This window comes from Chironomus tepperi, unplaced genomic scaffold (genome assembly GCF_022539635.2).
Source record: "Chironomus tepperi strain 1889 unplaced genomic scaffold, CSIRO-AGI_Ctep_v1 contig_73, whole genome shotgun sequence".
NCBI classification, from domain to species: Eukaryota; Metazoa; Arthropoda; class Insecta; order Diptera; family Chironomidae; genus Chironomus; species Chironomus tepperi.
The window spans coordinates 913646-934121 of record NW_027226195.1 but is presented as its reverse complement, the minus strand read 5'-3'; the positions used below and the strand labels follow the sequence as shown (position 1 = coordinate 934121).

The window sequence follows — 20476 nt, the reverse complement described above, 5'->3', positions numbered from 1 at the left end:
TAAGCCTATTCGAATAAGCGTTGTTTGTTAACTTTTGTTCAGAACTAAACTTTTATTTAAATCTTAATCAACCCTAAACTTGTCCCTAAAAATTGTGTCGAGGTGGCTGGGTGGCGGTTTGGTTTCGTGCTTCGGTGTCTAATTATTGTGATACCGACCAAGCGGTCATGAGTTCGAGAAAAATTGTTGGTATACTACGTGCAGTCGTCTGACGCACCCTCACTCGTCATTAGCCGCGAAACGCCATAGCGCAGTTTCGGATTTCAATGATTTGAATTGCTGAGTTGACGGAAAATCGCTAGGTCTAGTCCACCAACTAGATATCAACTTGCCATTAACTTGTTTTATCCAAAATTTTAAGTCGTTTGTCTAACGACACGGGTTTAATTCCAATGGTAAATGCTTTTTTGCTGTTTCTGGTCAAATCAACTTAGTTTGTATATTCACGAAACACAAATTGTAGGTACTTTGCATTGGTTTACCCTGGACCATGCAACTGTGCAATTGTGACTTAAAAGTACTAGTTTGGCAGTAAGAACCGCGGTTCTGAATTTCTTGTATTTTAGATGTGAATGTCTTCAGTTGTTGGCTGCACCTTATACCTCGTCCGAGATTGTAGACCTGCAATTTTGGATCGTCCCTAGATATTATACAATAACCACGTAACTTCCACTCATTCTATTAGTCAAATTTCTCGAAGAATTTACTGTAAACCATCAATAAAAATTATACAAACAATTTTCAATTCATTGACGAAAATGTGATGAGAATAAATGAACCAGAACTTTTGACAGCTAACGCTTCAAACTAAAACAAAAGGAACGAAAACTTTCTTTGATCTAAGATTAAATGAAAAGTTTAATTAACTTTAAAACACTTCCATTAAGTACTTTTTTTTGTTAAAGCTATGTTTTATTTTCCAAATATAAGTAAAACAATCTTATTATCCTCAAGAGCTCTTAGACTTGCCAATTTGCTGATTGAATGCATTTATATTATCAAGAACTTTTATAAGATGATTATTCAAATCCATTAAATCCAATTTCTGATTACTTCTCAATGTTAATCCAAACATTTTCTTGTAAATTTCAGCTTTTTGATCAATTTTCTTGCCAGTCATTGTCAATTTTGTTAAGGATTTAAGGACAAATTGTAATCGCTTCTCAAACAGTTCCAACAATGATAAAACTTCGTCAGCATCAATAACCAATTTGACACTTGACATGGCTTTTAACATCTTTGATGTGTCAATAAAATAAGTCAAAGCACTTTGTAGATTCTTAATCTTTGTCTGATTGCTGACTGACTCTTCAGCTAGGAATTCACACAGTGCAATTCTCTCAACTTGAACTTTATAATAATCTTTAAATTCATTAAGTGATGCAAGTAAATTGGCAGCTTTTTCATAATTAAGGCGACATAATTGCAGTAAATTTTTGCGTTTTGGCTCCTCCGTCATCATCCTTAGTGACTGATGATAGAAACTAGCTAGACGTTGATGAATCAGACCAGCACGAAATATGTAAAGTACTTGTCGGGAACTATTTGTCTCAATATCACAATACTTTAGTGCCTTTGTTAATATTTCAAGAACTTCTCTTTCCAAATCTTCAGCACTTCCATCATAATTTGAATTATCTTGCATTTCCTTTGCTAAATTAAATGTTGCTGTTGATAATTCCCATGAGACATGATCCCAAAGGTCTGGATTCTCTTTTCTATGTCTAAGTATACTCAATGCTTGATTATAGCTATCAAAAGCTTGATAATACATCTTCTTTTGCATTTGAAATGACTTTAGTGATGTAGATTCATAAAACATGTTAATATGTGCTGACAATCTGAAAAATCTACCCAAATTCAAGTGACAAACTATCAAATTTATATTATCCTTTACACCATCAAATAGTGTGACTGCCTTCATAAGGTAATCGTATGACTTCTTTGCAACTTCTCTGTAACTCATCTCTTTGGTGTCGATTGCATCCTCATTTTTAATATCGGAATCTGTATTGGCCTTCTTCGTCTCGATGTATGAGCTATAAAGTCTTTGTGCCTTGTGCATCAGTGCCACTCCAAGTTCATTGTATGCCTTAAAATAAATTACAAAAAAGTCAATAAAAATTCATCATTTAAACTTTAAATTCCTTACATTTCCAAGACGCCTGACAAGCTCAATCTGTGACTGATTTGTGTCAATTAAGCTTGTTTCATAGCATTGACAGCTCAACTCAAGAAGCTTCTCTTCATTCTCATTTGGAAGTTGAAAATCATCTTCATTATCCTTATCGTCTTGTTCCTTTTCCAGTTCCTTCCAAAAGTCTCTATCCATATCATTTTCATCCATAAATTCATCAATATAGTCCGAAATTTTATCATAATTTTTACTCATTTGGAAGTAACAATCACCAGCCCGTCCATAAAGTACACTCTTTTGAGTAGTCATAGTTGGAACGTATTTTTTAACAATATTTTCACAGGATATTGAATATCTAAGGCTTTTTAATGTTGCACCATAGTTTTTGCTATTATAAAAATCTTCAGCAAGACAAGCATAAGCAAGTGAAGCTTTCTCAAAAAGCAGCACCTTTAAATGTGTATTCCATGACTTAACATTAGGACTGCCACGCATTAATAATGATTTTGAGTCTAAATTGATATTTCCATTTGTTGAATTGTTACTTTCACTTTCTGTCGGTGATTCTCCACGTTTTGAACTTGATCTTGACTTTCTGTCTTCTTCATTCCAACCCATGGGTATGGCAACATCTGGATTTTGAATGAGATTTGGATTTTGTTCTTCATGAATGATTTGTTCCTTTTGTCTTTGCTTCTCTTGTGCCAATGAGACATCAGTTTGGAAGTATTTTAAGGCTTGAAGACCTGCTATGATGTTTTTCAACGACTCTTGTGATCTTTCCTGGATATTACCAAGCTGTAGTGGAACTGAATGATGTCCATGACTGCTGTTGCTTCCTAAATTTTCACTCATCGTTTCCTTTATGTTCTGCATAGCTGGTGGACATAAGTCGTTTGCCTTTGTATCTAAATCATCCTCAGACTCATCACCTTCATATTCAAATTCTTCGTTTCCCTCATCGGAATCAGATTGTTCATCATTGTATGGAATTTCAGGATTCATTGGATCTAATCCAGCTTGAATTTGAATGTCAGACAGGATGTAATGTGAAGTTGTTATGATTTGTGGATATTTTTCTTTTGGTAAAAGTTTCAAGCAGTTATCAAGTAGTTGTTTGATATTTCCAGCCTGCTTTGTTGTTAACTTCTCATTTGAATACTTCATGTTACGTGCTACTGTATACAGTAATATTCCCACAGGCACTGTAAATGGATTTTGATCCTCTTTCTTTTCATTTTCATCGTCGCTTTTGTTTTCGCTTTCATTGCCTGTGTTCTGCTTCTCCTGTGCGAGTAATTCGAGTGTTGTTAGGTCATATAACTTTACGACGTCGTCATTTTTAGCCTTGAAGAGCCAGTAAGTGTGACTAAAAGTGGAATTAAATTTTTTTATCAAAAATATGAATCATAGATGTAATTAATATGCTTGACACTTACCCAGCCTTTGTCGCGTTTGTTTTTAAAAAGCTCAGTATATTGTGTGCGACATTCCTGATGACTTTCGGCGAGAATCGACTGTCTTCCATATTAGGTAGATCTTCTGTTTTAATGAGTTCATATCTCTGGACAATTCCATTCAAATGGTAGCACATGAAGATTTCAGGAACGTTACACATTAAATTATCCAGCCAAAAATCAATACCTGTTAAAATGGAAATTGGCTCCTTCATGTCTCTTAGGCGTAAACTAAAATAAGAAGAAATATGATGAAAAACTCAAAAAATCAATAACATTTTCACATCTTACCTTATGCAAGGTCTTGACTGATTGCCAAATATCTGCATGTCACTTCCAATCAACATCCTGATGTCTTCAAAGTTCCATAAAACATTTCTCGAATATTGATGATTGTCTGGAATATCTTCTGGTTTGGCTTGTGGCAGTAATGCATTACTGAATGATAAGCAAGGAACGTATTCCTTTTCTTCAGTTTTCTGTGCATCCTCAATTGAGTAATACAAGAACTTTGACAGCAAGTTCTTCTGTTCTAGAAATTGCTTTGTCTTTTGCTGAATCGGAATCGACTTATCTTTCATCCTAGCTAAAACATTTTCATATATAAATGACCGCAACCAGCTCCAGTCTTTCTCGGATGACCACATCAAATACCGGTGGAGATTAAAGTCATCAATCAGCAGAGTATTTCCAACTCTGTGTACAAAATATGATAACATTCCATTTGGATCATATGCTATTTTTAACAAATTTTTGATATTTTCAGAATCGGATATGACATCAACACTTCCAGTCTCCTCAAAGAAGTCAAAAGCCATTTTAAATGACGAAAATTTATAATAATTTGCAGACTTTGGATTCTTGATTTGTCCATTCAGCCAATTTGATGGCGGTCTTCGTAGATCCAGCGAACATTCCAGTGTTGAAAAAGGCAGCTGGTCTGTGGCTTGAAATTTGATTAAACATGATGATTTTACTTCATCGGATTTCTCTTCTTCTTCCAAGTTTTCAGCCATTCTTGATTTTTCCTTGTTTGCTGACTTATTTGATAATCACATTCAGTTTTAACTAAGTATGTTCATAACACTTAAACAGTTTTGGATATAAAGGAACGCAAAAAATGCTTACTTCTAGCTATTTTAAACAAAAAAACTTCTCGAATTAATCTTGTGTTTACATTTTTTTCGCGAATGTTCTAGCAACCCATGAGAATCATAACCTCTTTAAATTCATCAAAACAATACGATTAAATTTTTTTTGTTGAAAAATTAATTTTGTTATTTTCTACGTTATTTAATAACTAAATAATGAACCAAAGGTAAGCATAAGACAGTCAACAACCCAAGAAATCACACAAATATGGAGTTAACCAGCAAACTTATCGAGAATTTGAATTATTTAACAATATCCCTAATTGAAGTAATTTCATCATCTTCCACAGTTCCTCAACATCCATAAAAACATAGAGAAATTTTAGTCTTTTGCAATTATTAAATTAAAAGTACAGAAATGGCACTGTATGTTTGGGGAAGTGATGTAAATAATGAATTAGGTAAGATTCTTTAATTTATTTCAATATAAATCCAAAAGTGACATAATCCAGGCTTAATTTCTAACAAATTTTTATCTTATCCTTCAGGACTTAGTGGCGATGACATCGAGTCATACAACACACCACAGAGAATGCAATGGGAAGAGTCTGGAAACCTGAAACAAGCTGCTTTGGGTGGACAGGTTAGTGATCCAGTTGAATCGAAATTCCAGTATGTGTATTACTTTTTATGAACATATTGGAATTGAAAAATTTTTCAGTTGATGACCTTTAGTATCAACTGAGTATGATACAGTTTAAAATAAATTGACTGAAACTTTTTTTAATCTAATTTTAGCACACACTTCTTCTCACAACCAGCGGTAAAGTGTTTTCGTGCGGCAACAATGAGTTTGGACAGTTGGGACAGGAATCTTCGAGAAAAAGACCTCGTATGTTGCAATTTCGTATGTAATACTCGAAAATTCCAGTGATTTTGATTAGTAGATCGTGTTGACTGTAGAAATTACTCACAAAACTTACAATTTTTAATTCTAGTCTGCTTATGCTGTATATTCTTTTTATTACAGAACTGATAACAGCATTGGAAAACTATAACATTACTCAAATTTGTTGTGGATATGTAAGATACCATAAAACAATCCTAAAATATTCTCTAATAATCAATACTTTTTACAGCAACACTCGGCGGCCATAAACGAATGGGGACAAATTTTTGTTTGGGGATCGAATAATTTCGGACAATGTGGACTAGACAAGAACAGCACCGTTGATTTCCTTCTAACGCCAAAAATTGTCAAGTCACTAGCCACAAAGCATATCGTTCAAATTGCTTGTGGTGAGTTCCATACATTGGCTTTAACGAATGCAGGCGAGTTGTACAGTTGGGGTAGTAACTCTTATGGACAACTTGGACTTGGATATGAGACTGAAAAAGTAACAACGCCAACATTAGTGAAATCATTATTGGGTGTTCCAATAGCCATGCTTAGTTGCGGAGCTAATCACAGTTTTGTCATTTCAAAGTCTGGTAGCATTTTTGGATTTGGTAAGAATCTTTATGGACAATTAGGAACAGCTGATACAGTCAATAAGCCATTTCCAACTCCATTACGTACACTACGTGCTCAAAATGTTAGATACATAAGCTGTGGTGATGATTTTTCTGTTTTTCTTACGCTTGATGGTGGTGTCTTTACTGTTGGAAGTAGCGCATTTGGACAACTTGGTCATGGAAGTTATGGAAATGAATTGCTACCTAAGAAGGTTCTTGAATTGATGGGATCGACTGTTAATCAAATAGCTTGTGGACGAAGACATACATTGACATTCTTACCGTCACGTAAGAAGGTTTACGCTTTTGGCTTAGGTGGTAATGGCCAGCTTGGGTCAGGAAATTACAATAAGTCATCCATTCCACAAATTGTTAATGGTCCGTGGTTATCAGAAGTTGGAGTAACACCAGATTCTGAATTAGGAATTAAGAGCATTTATGCTGGTGGTGATCACTGTCTTGTATCATTGGCTGATATTTCATCATATTCCGATGTCGACTTCCGCATACATCCAGCTGAACGACAAATTTGGCAATTAACTCCTGAATTAGCAATAGAATGTGCAAAGTCGGAAGAAAGTGTAGATTTGGAAGTGCTTAGTGCTGTTGAAATAATTTTCAAAAGTCTTGCATGCTTCAATGCCAGTTTCCTGTTAGAAAATAATGGACATTTATGCTGTACATCAAAGCATCACGGTGTTGATCTCAAAATTGCTGAATTAGCATTTGAACACATAAGAAAGATTGAGCATGAATCATTAAAGAACTTAATTTGGGAATCAATAACAAGTGATTTACTCAATTCACTGTCTGCAAACCCACCGGACGTAGAAACATTAAGGATCTACCTAACACTTCCATTATATCATGAATTTGTTAATTCTAAACATTATGCGAAACTTCATACGCCATTTTGTAAGACAATTTTAAGCTTAGAACAAGTGCCGAGAAAAGTAATCACCGGATGGTATGCATTAACATCATCTGACTATTTTGAGCGTTTAGTTGACATTTTTAAAGACGTTGTTAAATATTTCATTCACTTTGATGCTGCAAAAGTTGTTGGACAAGGAAAGCAAGTACAATTTGAGAATAATTTCTTTATTGCACTCAATATGCTGTCATTGCTGTTTCACATAAATCATCAACAACGCAAAGATAAAGTGCCTTATGACTTGTTTCATGTTCAAGAGATTACTGATGTGTTTGAGATTCGACAAGACTATTTCTCATGGTGTGCAGATCCAAATCAGAACTCATTCTATCTATGTAATTATCCATTCTTATTTGATGCAAATGCTAAGCATGTTTTGTTACAAACTGATCAAGCACTACAGATGCATGCTGCAATGCAATATGCAGCAAATCAAAGTATATTCTCAATATTTGGTGCTGTTCCTGTCCAAAATGTTTATTCAATTTTGAATGTTTCGAGAGAGAATATTGTTGAAGACACGATTAGGGAACTACAACGATTTACAAGTGCTGATCTGAAGAAGCCAATGAAGGTTAAATTTGTTGGTGAGGAAGCTGAGGACACAGGCGGTGTCCGTAAGGAATTTTTCATGCTTTTATTAAAAGACGTATTAGATACAAAATATGGAATGTTTGAATATTATGAAGAGTCAAGATGTCTATGGTTCTCAGAAAATCCATTTGAAGGAGAATCAACTTATCAGCTTGTTGGAATTTTATGTGGACTTGCCATTTATAATTTCACCATTATTAATCTAACATTTCCACTTGCATTGTATAAAAAGTTATTGAATGAGACACCGGAATTTGATGATCTGAAGGAATTGTCACCAATGGTCTGGAAGTCCATGCAGAGTTTGTTGGATTATCAGAATGATGATGTTGAAGATGTGTTCTGTTTGAGTTTTGAGATTACCAGAAACATTTTTGGAGAAACTAAGACAATTGAATTGAAGCAGAATGGATCGAATATCCCAGTTACTCAGGCTAACAAGTAAGTATGGATTTTGGTACCTAAATACATCCAATCCATAAGATGAACAGGTTGCGATTAGTCGTCTGTGTGTCTAGTTATAGGCTTGATCCCTGAACAGTACAAGTCGGAACTAAGCCGACATGTAGTCATCAGGACAAAGTGACATAGTGACATCCTAGAGACTACAACTTGCTGCTCGGGTTTATGGCAAGCTCTCCAAATGTCAAGCATATAACTAGACTTACGGTCGACTAATCACAGCTTATTCTACTCGAGTTCATAGTACTTATGTCCTGATTCTTAATATCCACAACTTAACCTTTTGTTCTCGTCCACAGAAAAGAATACATTGATCTCTATGTAGACTACATATTCAATAAGTCAGTAGAAAAGCAATTTCGTGGATTTTACGATGGCTTCATGAAGGTATGCGGTGGACGAGTAATGAAATTATTCAAACCTCATGAGCTTATGGCTGCAATTGTTGGAAATGAAGACTATAATTGGGAAGAGTTTGAACAGTATGCCGAGTACAAGAATGGATATACAGCAAATGATCCAACCATTCGATATTTCTGGGAAGTTTTTCATGAGCTATCGCCAGAAGACAAGAAGAAGTTCTTACTTTTCCTCACCGGATCTGATCGTATTCCAATTCAAGGCATGAAAGGAATTAAAATTTATATTCAACCAGTACAAGACGATCACTGCTTACCAGTTGCTCATGTATGTGCTAGTTTATTGGACTTGCCACGCTACAGCTCAAAAGGTAAAATGAAGTATAAGCTACTCCAAGCTATTCAGCAAACGCAAGGGTTCTCATTGATTTGAAATAAATGTTGGCATGTGAATTATTGATGATAATAACAAGAAATTACGATTTGTTGAAAAAAAATTTATTTAAATATGTTTTATTCTCTATTTTAACAATATTTTATGTATAATCTAATTAACTAAAACTGAATAAAGATGAGAAATATCATTTTTTCATAAAAATGTTTGGGGTTCGTTTAGGAATGATGTGCAGCATAATTGGACATTTATGTTAGAGGTCGAAATTGACTCGGATATTGTATTGTTGAGTTAAATCAACTCGATTCCATACAGAGTTGCCAAGCAGGGCATGTCATAGGCAAAAACCGTACAATTTCTTGATAATTTGTATGGTTTTTCTTACAAAACCATACAAATTATCAAGAAATTGTACGATTTTTTACAAAACCATACAAATTACCAAGAAATTGTACGGTTTTTACATGTTTTGCAACTCTGATTCCATACACAATTTGAGTCAACTTAGAGCTCTTGTCCATTATTTATGCTGCACATCATAAGTTCCCCGATCGGCACATATTGAAACGTTGCCACCACGACGACGAAGCAACAGTATTGCCTTCTCGTCTCCGTCATGCAGAGCTCAAAGTCGACTCGAGTCAACTTCAACCATAACGACTTTGAGCTCTGCCGTCGTGGCATCATTTCAATATGTACCGATCGAGGTCAACGACCCAATTTAGGTTTCATCAAAATTTCTATCAACATATCCACAACAGTCAGGATATTCCACACTCAAATCCTCTCCCAAATATTGAAATTGTCCATTTGGATCAAACATTGTCATTTGTGATGCTCTATGCATATAGCATGTCTTAATATACACATTAAAATCACGATCACATCTTAATTGTCTACATTTTCCCTTCTGCGTGATGGAACCGCCCGGTGGAATTTTCTCGCCTTGAAATTCACAATAATAAATGCATCCACCTTCACCTCGACAGTCACTACGCTTTGTATTACGTGCCATCGGCTTTTCACTGTATCCTAAGCTTGTTGTTATTGTAAACAATAGAAATATTAGCAGTGACTGCAATTTCATGTTGTTAGTTGTAAATACAAACTTAGTCTGAATGAATAAACTTATTCTAGAGAATATATATTTTTTTTACTACGTTTGATGAATTTTGTGGCTGATAACATTTGACATTTCGATTGACATTTTTCGTTCGACTTTTTTTTTTTACTTTACAAAATATAGAAAGCAAGTGTCAGGCACTTTCTAAAATGACTCCCAGATGTTGGTATATTGATGAAAAATCTGGCACCAGGCAGCGGTGGTTCTGACATGGTGCCGGATTTGAAACGAATCCGGATCATACTGAATCTGGATTTATATCAAATACGGATTAAACTTAGTCCGGATTATACGTAATAATACTTAATCCGGACTTAAACCGAATCCGAATCAATCTTAATCCGGATTTAAACTGAACCCGAATCAAACTTAATCCGGATTCAAACCGAATCCGAATTAAACTTAATCCGGACTTAAACCGAACCCGAATAAAATTTAATCCGGAATTAAACCGAATCCGAATCAAACTTAATCCGACTTTAGACCAAATCCAAATCAAAATTTATCCGACTTTATACCGAATCCGAATTAAACTTAATCCAGATTTAAACCGAATCCGGATTGTGTTGAATCCGAATTCTAACCGACTTTTGCTGTTCGGAACTAACAACAAATAATGAGGCTATCGCGGTGGGTGCCGTATTGGCGTTAGATTGGCGCCAAATGTAACACGAGTCTAAATCAGTGTTTCTCAAACTTTTTCATGCGCGATACAGTAAACTACATATCTAGTATTAATTTGATGTGTTCCTTTGCTTATCGCGAGTTAGTGAATCGCAAAGCATAATTTGAGAAGCACTGATCAAGAACGATGCTTCAATAAAGTGGTTTCTGGGGTATATCATAAGTTATACCTTAGCCAAAGAGCTTATGCAATGTGGTTGTTGATAGATTGTTGATATCAGGCAAAGAGCGTGCCTTGAAGAGCAGAGCAAGTTGAGAGCAACGGTCAAGTGCTTACTCAACATGTATATTTGAGAAGAACTAGCACTCGATAGCATTGTCTATGCCTGTTAGAGACACTAACTATTGAAAGTTGGCAATTGATATTCAGTGAAAGATCCAGCTTTAGTAAGGATTCCCGATGCATAGACTAAGACTACCCAGGAACTACTTCGGCAAACCTAAAACTTTAGGTGCCAATTAGAAAGGAACTGGATTATAACTGTTTCATAATAAGAAGGTGTACCTTACACAAATTCTCTAGCACAGGTATGGCTAACCTCAAGATGTACCCAAGGAACCAGCCCTTGTCATTTAACAACATTCGGAAGTCATTTTAGTATCAAAATTCTAAATTATCCTTAAATAACTAGCAATTAAACACAGCATTAATCCTAAAACTACCGAATATTCTCTATAAGATCCTTTACTGTCTGAATTTTCGTCCAGTAAATTTACAACTTTTCCACAGCAATCAGGATACTTTAATCCAAGATTTTCTCCTGTATATGCAAACTGTCCGTTAGGTACAAACGTCTTAACTTGTATAGACCTGTGCATATAGCATGTCTTAATATATAAACTAAAATTTCTCTCACATCTCAATTGACGACATTTTCCAGTCTGACTGATTATCTCACCAGGAAATATTTTCTCGCCTTGAAAATCACAAAAGTAAACACAAGTTCGATTATCAGCTCGACACTTTTGGTTCCTGGTATTTGTTGCCATTAACTTTTCCTTGTGCTCGGTCAATTGATGTAAATAGCCAAATGTGGACAATGGTATTAAAATTATTAGCAGTAAGTATGTCTTCATGTTGATACTCTTAAATTTATACTGACTCTAAAATTAATTTTTGATCCCTTTCTTCCAGTTCCGATAACCTTTGAACCTCTCACACGTATGCTCTCATCACTCTACCACTTCATCGTCTGTATTATTCTACCACAACACTCTGGATACGGTTTATTTATGTCCGCATCAGCTACTGTATGTCTTCCGCTAATGTTTGGGAAGCAGCCCTTAACTGTGACATCAAATTTCTTATTGCAACTCAACATTCTGCATTTTCCGATTTGATTAAGGTTGTCTGATGGAAATAATTTGGCACCATCGTATGAGCAATGTGAACCACATCTACCGTCAAAGCATCCTTCAGCTCTTGTGTTTTTAATTACTGGAGGTGGCGGTGGACAGCAACAAAATAATATTAAACTTAATAGAATTGTGAATTGAAAGAAAAAATTCATTTTGATCTGCACGCGATGAGAGTTGAGAGTGAACTAAGCATGTAGGATTTACTCAAGTTTCATTTTGTCTCTCTGAAATTATGTGTCTCTCTCGTATGCGATCGTTCGGAAATTATTCGGTTTTATGAATGAATATAAAAGCCTGTAAGTGAAACAGCGGGATGCTGCTGTTCTTTTCACCCTTGATGATATTTTTCAAGAAATCGAGAATTCAATACAAATTTCGGAATTTTTGGATGCTTTATTGACATTTTCCTTCAATTCCAAAAATGAAAATATTTTTCTTCGGAATTTCACCCAACTCAAGTAGCCTCTGAAAATTGTTAAGAATCTTAACTTAAGATCATATAAAATAATAGACATTTGGTAGATAAGCTAATAAATGTTGACTTTATCATACTGATTTTAAATTTCGGATTAATAACATTTTGACTACTGATGAAATTAAAAACTCAGGCTGGAAAATTAGACTGTGACATCCATTCCAGAGCGACATAAATGAAGAAGGGTTTGACACGAAGCATTTAAAATTCTGCTAAACTGCAGCCATATGAACGACAAAAATTGGTGTTAATAAAAGAGGTTTAGCGGAACCTTCTTCATTTGTGTCACTGGGATCAGAAGCATCGCCAAATTTTCCAGCCTGACAAAAAGAAAAAATTGAGTTGTCAACCGTCATGGATCACTCACTAATGCTAACGAGAACTGTGCATCACCAAGGAACAACTTGAATTTTCTTAGCCATATCAAGCAGGCACTCAAGGTGTCTACTTCAAGAAGGACATTTGTCCCATGTCTTTCTAAGATTTTCCACTTAGCAGTGTCTAAATCTTTGTTGCTGATGGGAATATCGTAGTTGAGAAAATTGTTTCTTAGTGTTGGAAGAGTGGCAAAAAACCGAAACCTTGCTGTTTCGCCTAATGTAGTCACTAATGTAGTGCATACTTTTGTGGTTTTAAGATATTGGCAAAAATCCTTTAAACTTTTGAAAACAACTTCCTTTTCCACTCCGTCTTTATCTAGTATTACAGCCTTTATAGATTTATCTTCTGGCACAATTTGGTTGCTTCTTATTTTGTTCATTTCTGATAATCTACTATCATTGGCTAAGCAGCAGAAGTCATAGAAATATTCGATTTTACAGATGAAATTGACAATCATCCGAAAGACATAAGCACATGAACTTTCTGCGAAAAAGTTAAATTTATCATTATTCGGACATAGTTATGAATCACGTCATATATAAGCATACTTATCAAATATTTTGCATTTCCACGACGGTCTTGAAGTCTTCTTGATTGATGGAATCGCCTAAAATCCCCTGCAAAATTAAATATTAACCCTAACAGTCAAAGAGACCGCTTTTAGGTACGGTGGTGGTTGTCTTTCTGTACCATGAAAGCATTCTCTTTGCATGTTAAGGTAAGGACCAATAAATTTTTTTATCTAAAACTTACTTCCATATTGATTTTTCTTGGTTGCGTTGAAGAAAATTGATTGAGGATTCATTTTTGATGACTGAAAAAAGAAATAAAAAAATGAGTCTATTAGAGCTCGTGAGGTTTATGTATGCTTTTACACAAAATTCATAAGTCAACACTTTTTTTTTTGATATTCCTTTTCAATTTATATATTTTTACGTTAATTTACTTTATTATTACTATTTAAAATATTTAAGAACTTATTATTCTGTGCTAATCTTAAGGAAATTTTTAAACGAACCTCACAGAACAGCCCACACGAACGAAGTGAGCTAATCATGATATTTCTCGTTTCTTCTTTTTTTCTGCTTTTTTTTCTCTACTTGATACATCGTTCGACTTAAAAAAAATACATAAACAAAAACAACAAAAATTGTGTTCGCAAATGCAAATTGAGTGTGCCTCAATGTTCATTTAACGAGTATTTTGGTGAAAATCTATCAAAAATATGAAGTGTTATACATTTTTGGAAAGGTAATGTGATTTTTTATGCATTGACAGGATTTTTTTTTTTCGATTTTTGGAAAATTTTCAATTTTCTACCAATTACATTTTCATTGATTTTTCTTTATTCCTATGCTTGATCCTAGACTATTATATACCAATGGAAAGTTTATGAAAAATAGAATCAAATTGCATTAACAACTATTACCTATAATTTATTATTACCAAAATAATTGAAATTATAAAGTAAACATTTAAGGTTAGGAAAAGTCGTGAAAAACTTTAAGAAAAATTGTGAAAATATTATAGTTTATGGACATTAATATAAGCAATAAGTGTGCAAACTTTCAAAATTTTTGAGCGATAAGTTTTTGAGAAATTATCAAAAAATTGAATTTTTTCATAAATCAAAAGCGTTTTATGCCCAAAATGACTCTATACTTAAAAATTTTCATGGCCATCCATAGGAAACCTTATTATCTTTCCAAAAATGTAATACTTACTTACTTCCTTCAACCATGTTCCTACATGGAGCTTAGGTCACAACAAAAGGCATTCCACCAGACTGTACCTGACACCGTCACCTGGTTTGTAATTGTTCACTTGAGCTGACATTCTTTCATCAGTGTTTTGTGCTAAGGAGCTTCTGGTCGAAACTTGAAGGTTTTTTAGGTCCAATTGAAACTTAAAGGCCGCGGCAAATTTGTGTTTTTGTTCAATCTACGACATTTTTTGTTGTATTTTTCTTACGAAGTATGTGCCCTATCCAGCCGTACATCCTCATCCAAAAATGCATAACACCTTGCAATATTTGGGAAATAAAAAAGTTGCTAATCGGTTGGTAACTTACTTTAGGATTTGAATGATTCAGAATTCTATGGACGACGAAAGCTGTTATTAGAAAATATCAGATTAATAATACTTGAATCAAAGTGGCTTACCTCAATAAACTGGTAATAAAGTATGTAATCCCTATCAGTCAATTGAATTATCAGAAATTTGATAATTTTGGTACTCGAAAAATTAGGTATAAAAGTCAAAGATTTTCCAGTCCTAAGCTCAGTTTTATTTTTTCGCGGGTAAGTGAAAAATGGTAAAGTGGAAAATAAGTAGTGGATTAATTGTGCTAGTGACTGTGTTGATAACAGTGATAAGTGCAGTGCCTCACACCACATTTGATAGTGATGTTGAGGAATTGAAAGATATTAAGCCATTCGCTGATGATCGACGCTTACCCAAAAATGTAGTTCCAGTGCATTATGATTTGAGTCTGACCACAAATGTTCATAACAGCGGTGATCGAGCTACTATTGGATTTGTGAAGATTTTAGTTAAAATTGTGGATGAAACGAACCAAATTGTGCTTAATAGTAAATCATTGACTATCACTTATATGCGATTGACATCTAAGGACGGTGCAATTGTTTATGATGCTGATTTTAGTCATGATACAAGTAAAGATTTCCTTATCATCACTCTCACCAATACTGATCTGTTCCTACCTGCTGGAAATGAATACATCATTGAGTTAGCATTTAGTGGAATTTTAAGAACCGATATGGAAGGATTTTATCGATCTTCTTATTACGTTAAAGGCGAGACATTGCCTAGGTGAGAATTTTTAAGTGCCTTCCTATCGCTCGTGGCCATAAAATCTTATCGAAAAATTACAACAATAACTACTGACTTGATATGATTAAAAATTGTTTACTGTTACTCAATTTAGGTACCTAGCTGCAACTCAATTTCAGGAAATATCAGCTCAAACTGCCTTTCCATGCTTTGATGAGCCAGCATTAAAAGCCTCATTTAAATTGGCACTCACACATGCATCTCAATATGATGCTGTATCCAATACGTATGGAGTTCGTACGCAAAAGTAAGAGAATTAAAAAAAGTATCAAGCACTTCAGAATCTAATCATTGTTACTTAATTTACAGTCCCGACGGCACAACAACAACAACATTCGATAAAACTCCAATCATGTCATCGTACTTGTTAGCTTTTCTGATTTCTGATCTTGCTTATCGTAGCATTTATAATGGACCAAATAATTTAGAGTATCGACTTTATGCACGCGAGGAAGTTGTTGAGAATGTTCAGTTAACACTTAAGCATTCTAGTATATTTTTGAAGCATCTTCAAGAATATTGTAATTTTGAGTATGAGCTTCCCAAGGTATATGGTGCAGCCGTTCCTGATTTTGCTGCTGGTGGTAAGTTTGATGACATTTGTTGCTTCTTATTATGATAATTTCATATTTTTTATTAATTCTCAACTATTTAGGTATGGAGAACTGGTAAGTTATCCTTGACTGTGCATTCTGCTTCATAATTTAATTTTGAATCCATTTCCAGGGGACTTATCTTATATAGAGAACCATTCGTTATTGTCGATGAAGGATCACATCCTAGAGAACTTCTCGACCATATTCGTGTAACTGCTCATGAAATGTAAGTCATTTAACTAGCTATTTAACCCTAAAATTCATTAATCAACTTTTTTTATCCTCAGAGCTCATCAATTTTTCGGCAACGTAGTAACCTTAGACTGGTGGGATAAACAATGGGTTAATGAAGCATTTGCAACACTTTTTGAGCATATGTTAATCGAGTTCACCTATCCATATGAGAATATGCGCGGTCAATTCAATATCCGAAAAGTACAAAATGCATTCAGACGCGATTCCTTACATTCAACAGAACCAATGACCATAGATAAAGAAAAGCCATTGCAGATTAACTATGATAAAGGAGGATCTGTAGTTCGAATGTTCAAACACACGACAACCGATGACTTATTCAGGGCTGTTCTTAACAAATATCTTACTGATAAGTAAGTTAGTTTTGTAGACAGAATTTTAATCTTGATGGGTTTTTCAGGCACTTGAAATAACTAATTGATGATTTTTTTGTGTATTAAGCAATCATAAAGGTGTAAATGCTGAATCATTTTTGACGGCATTTGAAGCAGTAATAGCTGAAGCTGGAGGAATTGATGGACTGAACATAACAAGAGCCTTCAAGACATGGGAATTGCAAAAAGGATATCCAATGATCACAGTGACATTCAACTCAGCCGCAAAACAATTTGAAGTCACACAGAAACGTTACTTGTCGATCTCAGAAGAGAAATTGGAAGACGACAACAGCAGCTGGTACATTCCATTGAGTTATACAACCGGTGTAGTTCCAGACTTTGATCAAGAACTCATTACTGACTTTTTCGTGGACGGAGAATCTCAGAAAAATATTTCAACAGCCGGAATTGCAGGATTTGATGGAAGTCAATGGTTCATCTTCAATATCCAACAACTTGGATTCTATAGAGTCAATTATGATGAAAGTAACTGGAGAAAGATCATTGCAATCCTCAACAGTGACAATTATGAACAAATCCATGTCCTTAATCGTGCACAACTTGTTGATGATGCCTTAACATTCGCATTCGATGGAGTTATTTCCTATGACATTGCATTTGGTGTTGTAAGCTACTTAGAACGTGAAACAAATTACATTCCTTGGTATCCAGTCTCAATTCACTTTGATAAACTTGATTATATCTTAAAAGGAACTTCACTTCATAATTCATTCAAGAGATTTGTCCGAAAAATCATGAGAAGACTGTACGTCATCAATGGACTTGAAGATATTCCATCAGATCCAATTATAAATAAACTTTCAAGAGATTTCTCTATTGACTGGACATGCAGAATGGGCGATGAGAATTGTTTGAGCTACGCTGACTCACAATTGACAAAAGAAAATCCAAAACCAGTCGAACTTGTGCTGCAATGCTATGGACTTAAAGGACATATGAAACAAAATGAATTTGTCAATATCTACAGAAAGTTCCAAGCAGCAACTGACCAGAATGATCGATTGAGATACCTTGATACTCTTTTATGTTCATCTGATCCAGAACCACTTAGTGACTTCCTGGAAACAACACTTGGTACTGGAAAAGAGTCATTATTGAGAGCACATGAACGATCAAGAATTTACAACAATATTTTGTCAAGAAGTTCAGTTGGAGTGGAAGTTCTGCTTAACTTCATGGTTCGATTCTATGATGAAATTCGTATAATGTAAGTATTGATCTTCAGATCATAAGATTTGTCATTAATCAATTATCTATGTTCTATTCTAGGAACGGAAATGTCTTTGACAGTTGGTTAACACAAGCATCAAGTCGCATATCTAGCCATGAAGATGAAAAGTTTATTTTCCAAACAATTGACCAACTTGAAGCAGCAGGCAGAACATTTGGTCCGAATCTTCGAGCGAATATTGCCAAGAATATTCAACAGAACCGTGACTTCACATCTGGTGAGCGATATCGCGACAGTTTGTTGTTCATCGATAATTTCTTAAAAGCTATTGATGACGAGGAACAGCAATTAAGATTGCCACAAACATCAGAACCACAAATGTATAGAATCAAGTTGAATGTTCCACAAATCCAAAATGGAGGTTTAGGATTCACTGGTGATGTCTCAATTGACATCATGATTAAGCAAACTACTGACAGAATCATGTTCCATTCCAAGCAACAAACAATCAATGAATTGAGAGTTTTTGATAGATTTGGAAATGAGATTCAAGTCCTTGACTTTAGCATTCAAACTGCTGGAGATTCATTGACAATTTACTTCTTGGATACTTTGAGTGCTGGAACTAAAATCACAGTCAACATCAAATATTCTGCAAATCTTTTAACAGCAAGCACTGGATTCTACCGTACATCTTATGTAGAGAATGGACAAACAAGATACTTAGCAACAACACAATTCCAGCCAACAGGAGCTCGTTATGCCTTCCCTAACTACGATGGTGAGTCTTTAATAAACTATCAATTACTTTGGATCTTCATAATTCCTTTATTCCAGAGCCTGGCTTCAAAACTCCATTCGAGTTGAGTATCACTCATGATAAGTCATATTCAGCTATTGCAAATACATTCGGAATTGACTTCGACAAGTAAGTAACTCAAAAGGGAATCCAAAAATCAAGAATATTAAATCACTTCCAATGTTTTAGTGGCGATGGAACAGTAACAACAGAATTCGAGAGAACTCCAGTCATGAGTTCATACCTCTTGGCCTTTGTCGTATCCGAATTCGCACATATCACAAATGAAGATACACGCGGAACACGTGAAACCTTGCACAGAGTTTGGACCAAACCAGACTCAATTTCTAAAGCACATTACGGTCTTGATAATTCTGTCAAGGCATTGAAGGTTTTAGAGAATTACTGTGGCTTTGACTATGTTCTTCCAAAAGTTGACTCTGCTGCTATTCCAAACAAAAATTCAGCCATGGAAAATTGGGGTATGGTAACATACTGGGAGACAGCTATGATCTATCAAGAAGACTTCAACAACATCTCGCATTCACTTAAATTAAGTGGAGTTACAGTCATTGCTCATGAATTGTAAGATTGATTAACATTTAAAATTGTTGGAACTAAAATTTAAATTCGTATATTTTCCAGGGCCCATCAGTTCTTTGGTGACGCTGTTACTTGCCAATGGTTAGTATGAACAAGATCCTCTAAAAGACAATGATCACTTAATGAGCGTGCTCATCAGTATACTTTATCTTTTAATTGAGCATACTCAATTTTGAGAGCATGCTCCTTACCTGTTCGGGATGAATTCATATGCACTTTATACAACATTGTCTCCTTCCAGGTGGAGTCAAATCTGGTTGAACGAAGGTTTTGCAACACTTTTCGAACGTGTAATAGTTGACATTTTGGAGCCAACATGGAGATCACATCACTTCATGAATGCATTTTCAATCCACAATCGTGCATTCCTTAATGACGCAAGAGACACAACCAGACCAATGACTTGGGATGTGAACACACTGACAGAAATCAGCAACTCATTTGATAGAATCGCATATGAAAAATGTAAGTAGCATTAAACTGATTCCTTAAAGAATTAAATTAAGATTCATTTTTCTATAGCTGGTGCTGTCTTGAGAATGTTCTTGTACACAGTTGGAGAAAGTAATTTCAAGAAAGCTATTCAAAAATACCTAAAAACTTAGTGAGTATCTTCACCTTTTAATCTATATTCACCTATTAACATCCAAAAATCTAATTCCAGTAACCAAAAGCCAGTCATTTCACAAAACTTGATCGACTCATTCGTCACTACATTGCGGGAAAATGGCGCAAATAAATTTGACTTCGACAGAGCTTTCAGAACATGGGAGAACCAAAGAGGCTACCCATTACTCAATGTCAAGTATGATCCAACATCCAGAGCATTCCGTCTC

General features: G+C 34.9%; 3 protein-coding genes and 1 long non-coding RNA gene across 5 annotated transcripts; 2 read left to right on the top strand and 2 right to left on the bottom strand.

The window, feature by feature from the left end:
• Nucleotides 1–882: 882 nt before the first annotated feature.
• Nucleotides 883–4786, bottom strand: LOC139101004 (erythroid differentiation-related factor 1). Its single transcript, XM_070653834.1, has 4 exons — nucleotides 3886–4786; nucleotides 3577–3825; nucleotides 2153–3506; nucleotides 883–2092 (listed from the first exon to the last, which is right to left on the bottom strand). Exons 1-4 carry the CDS (start codon nucleotides 4608–4610, stop codon nucleotides 950–952), a joined length of 3471 nt encoding a protein of 1156 aa, XP_070509935.1. The 5' UTR covers nucleotides 4611–4786; the 3' UTR covers nucleotides 883–949.
• A 7-nt stretch (nucleotides 4787–4793) lies between these two features.
• Herc4 (HECT and RLD domain containing E3 ubiquitin ligase 4) lies at nucleotides 4794–9133 on the top strand. Of its 2 annotated transcripts, none has more exons than XM_070653836.1 (7): nucleotides 4794–4912; nucleotides 5036–5146; nucleotides 5234–5328; nucleotides 5484–5577; nucleotides 5716–5768; nucleotides 5825–8169; nucleotides 8490–9133. In XM_070653836.1, exons 2-7 carry the CDS (start codon nucleotides 5104–5106, stop codon nucleotides 8980–8982), a joined length of 3123 nt encoding a protein of 1040 aa, XP_070509937.1. In that variant the 5' UTR covers nucleotides 4794–4912; nucleotides 5036–5103; the 3' UTR covers nucleotides 8983–9133. The 2 variants fall into 2 exon arrangements, with proteins under 2 accessions (XP_070509937.1, XP_070509936.1); XM_070653835.1 differs by having other exon boundaries at nucleotides 5484–5592.
• A 4380-nt stretch (nucleotides 9134–13513) lies between these two features.
• LOC139101019 (uncharacterized) lies at nucleotides 13514–14122 on the bottom strand. The gene is made up of 3 exons (XR_011545507.1): nucleotides 13984–14122; nucleotides 13719–13779; nucleotides 13514–13582 (listed from the first exon to the last, which is right to left on the bottom strand). It is a non-coding gene; the product is annotated as an uncharacterized lncRNA (long non-coding RNA).
• A 1122-nt stretch (nucleotides 14123–15244) lies between these two features.
• Nucleotides 15245–20274, top strand: LOC139100887 (aminopeptidase N-like). Its single transcript, XM_070653660.1, has 13 exons — nucleotides 15245–15797; nucleotides 15913–16065; nucleotides 16128–16402; nucleotides 16474–16486; nucleotides 16545–16640; nucleotides 16702–17022; nucleotides 17111–18274; nucleotides 18337–19019; nucleotides 19076–19166; nucleotides 19227–19622; nucleotides 19683–19721; nucleotides 19882–20105; nucleotides 20163–20274. The coding sequence occupies exons 1-13, from the start codon at nucleotides 15277–15279 to the stop codon at nucleotides 20243–20245; spliced, it is 4059 nt and encodes a 1352-aa protein (XP_070509761.1). The 5' UTR covers nucleotides 15245–15276; the 3' UTR covers nucleotides 20246–20274.
• The last annotated feature ends 202 nt before the right edge of the window (nucleotides 20275–20476 follow it).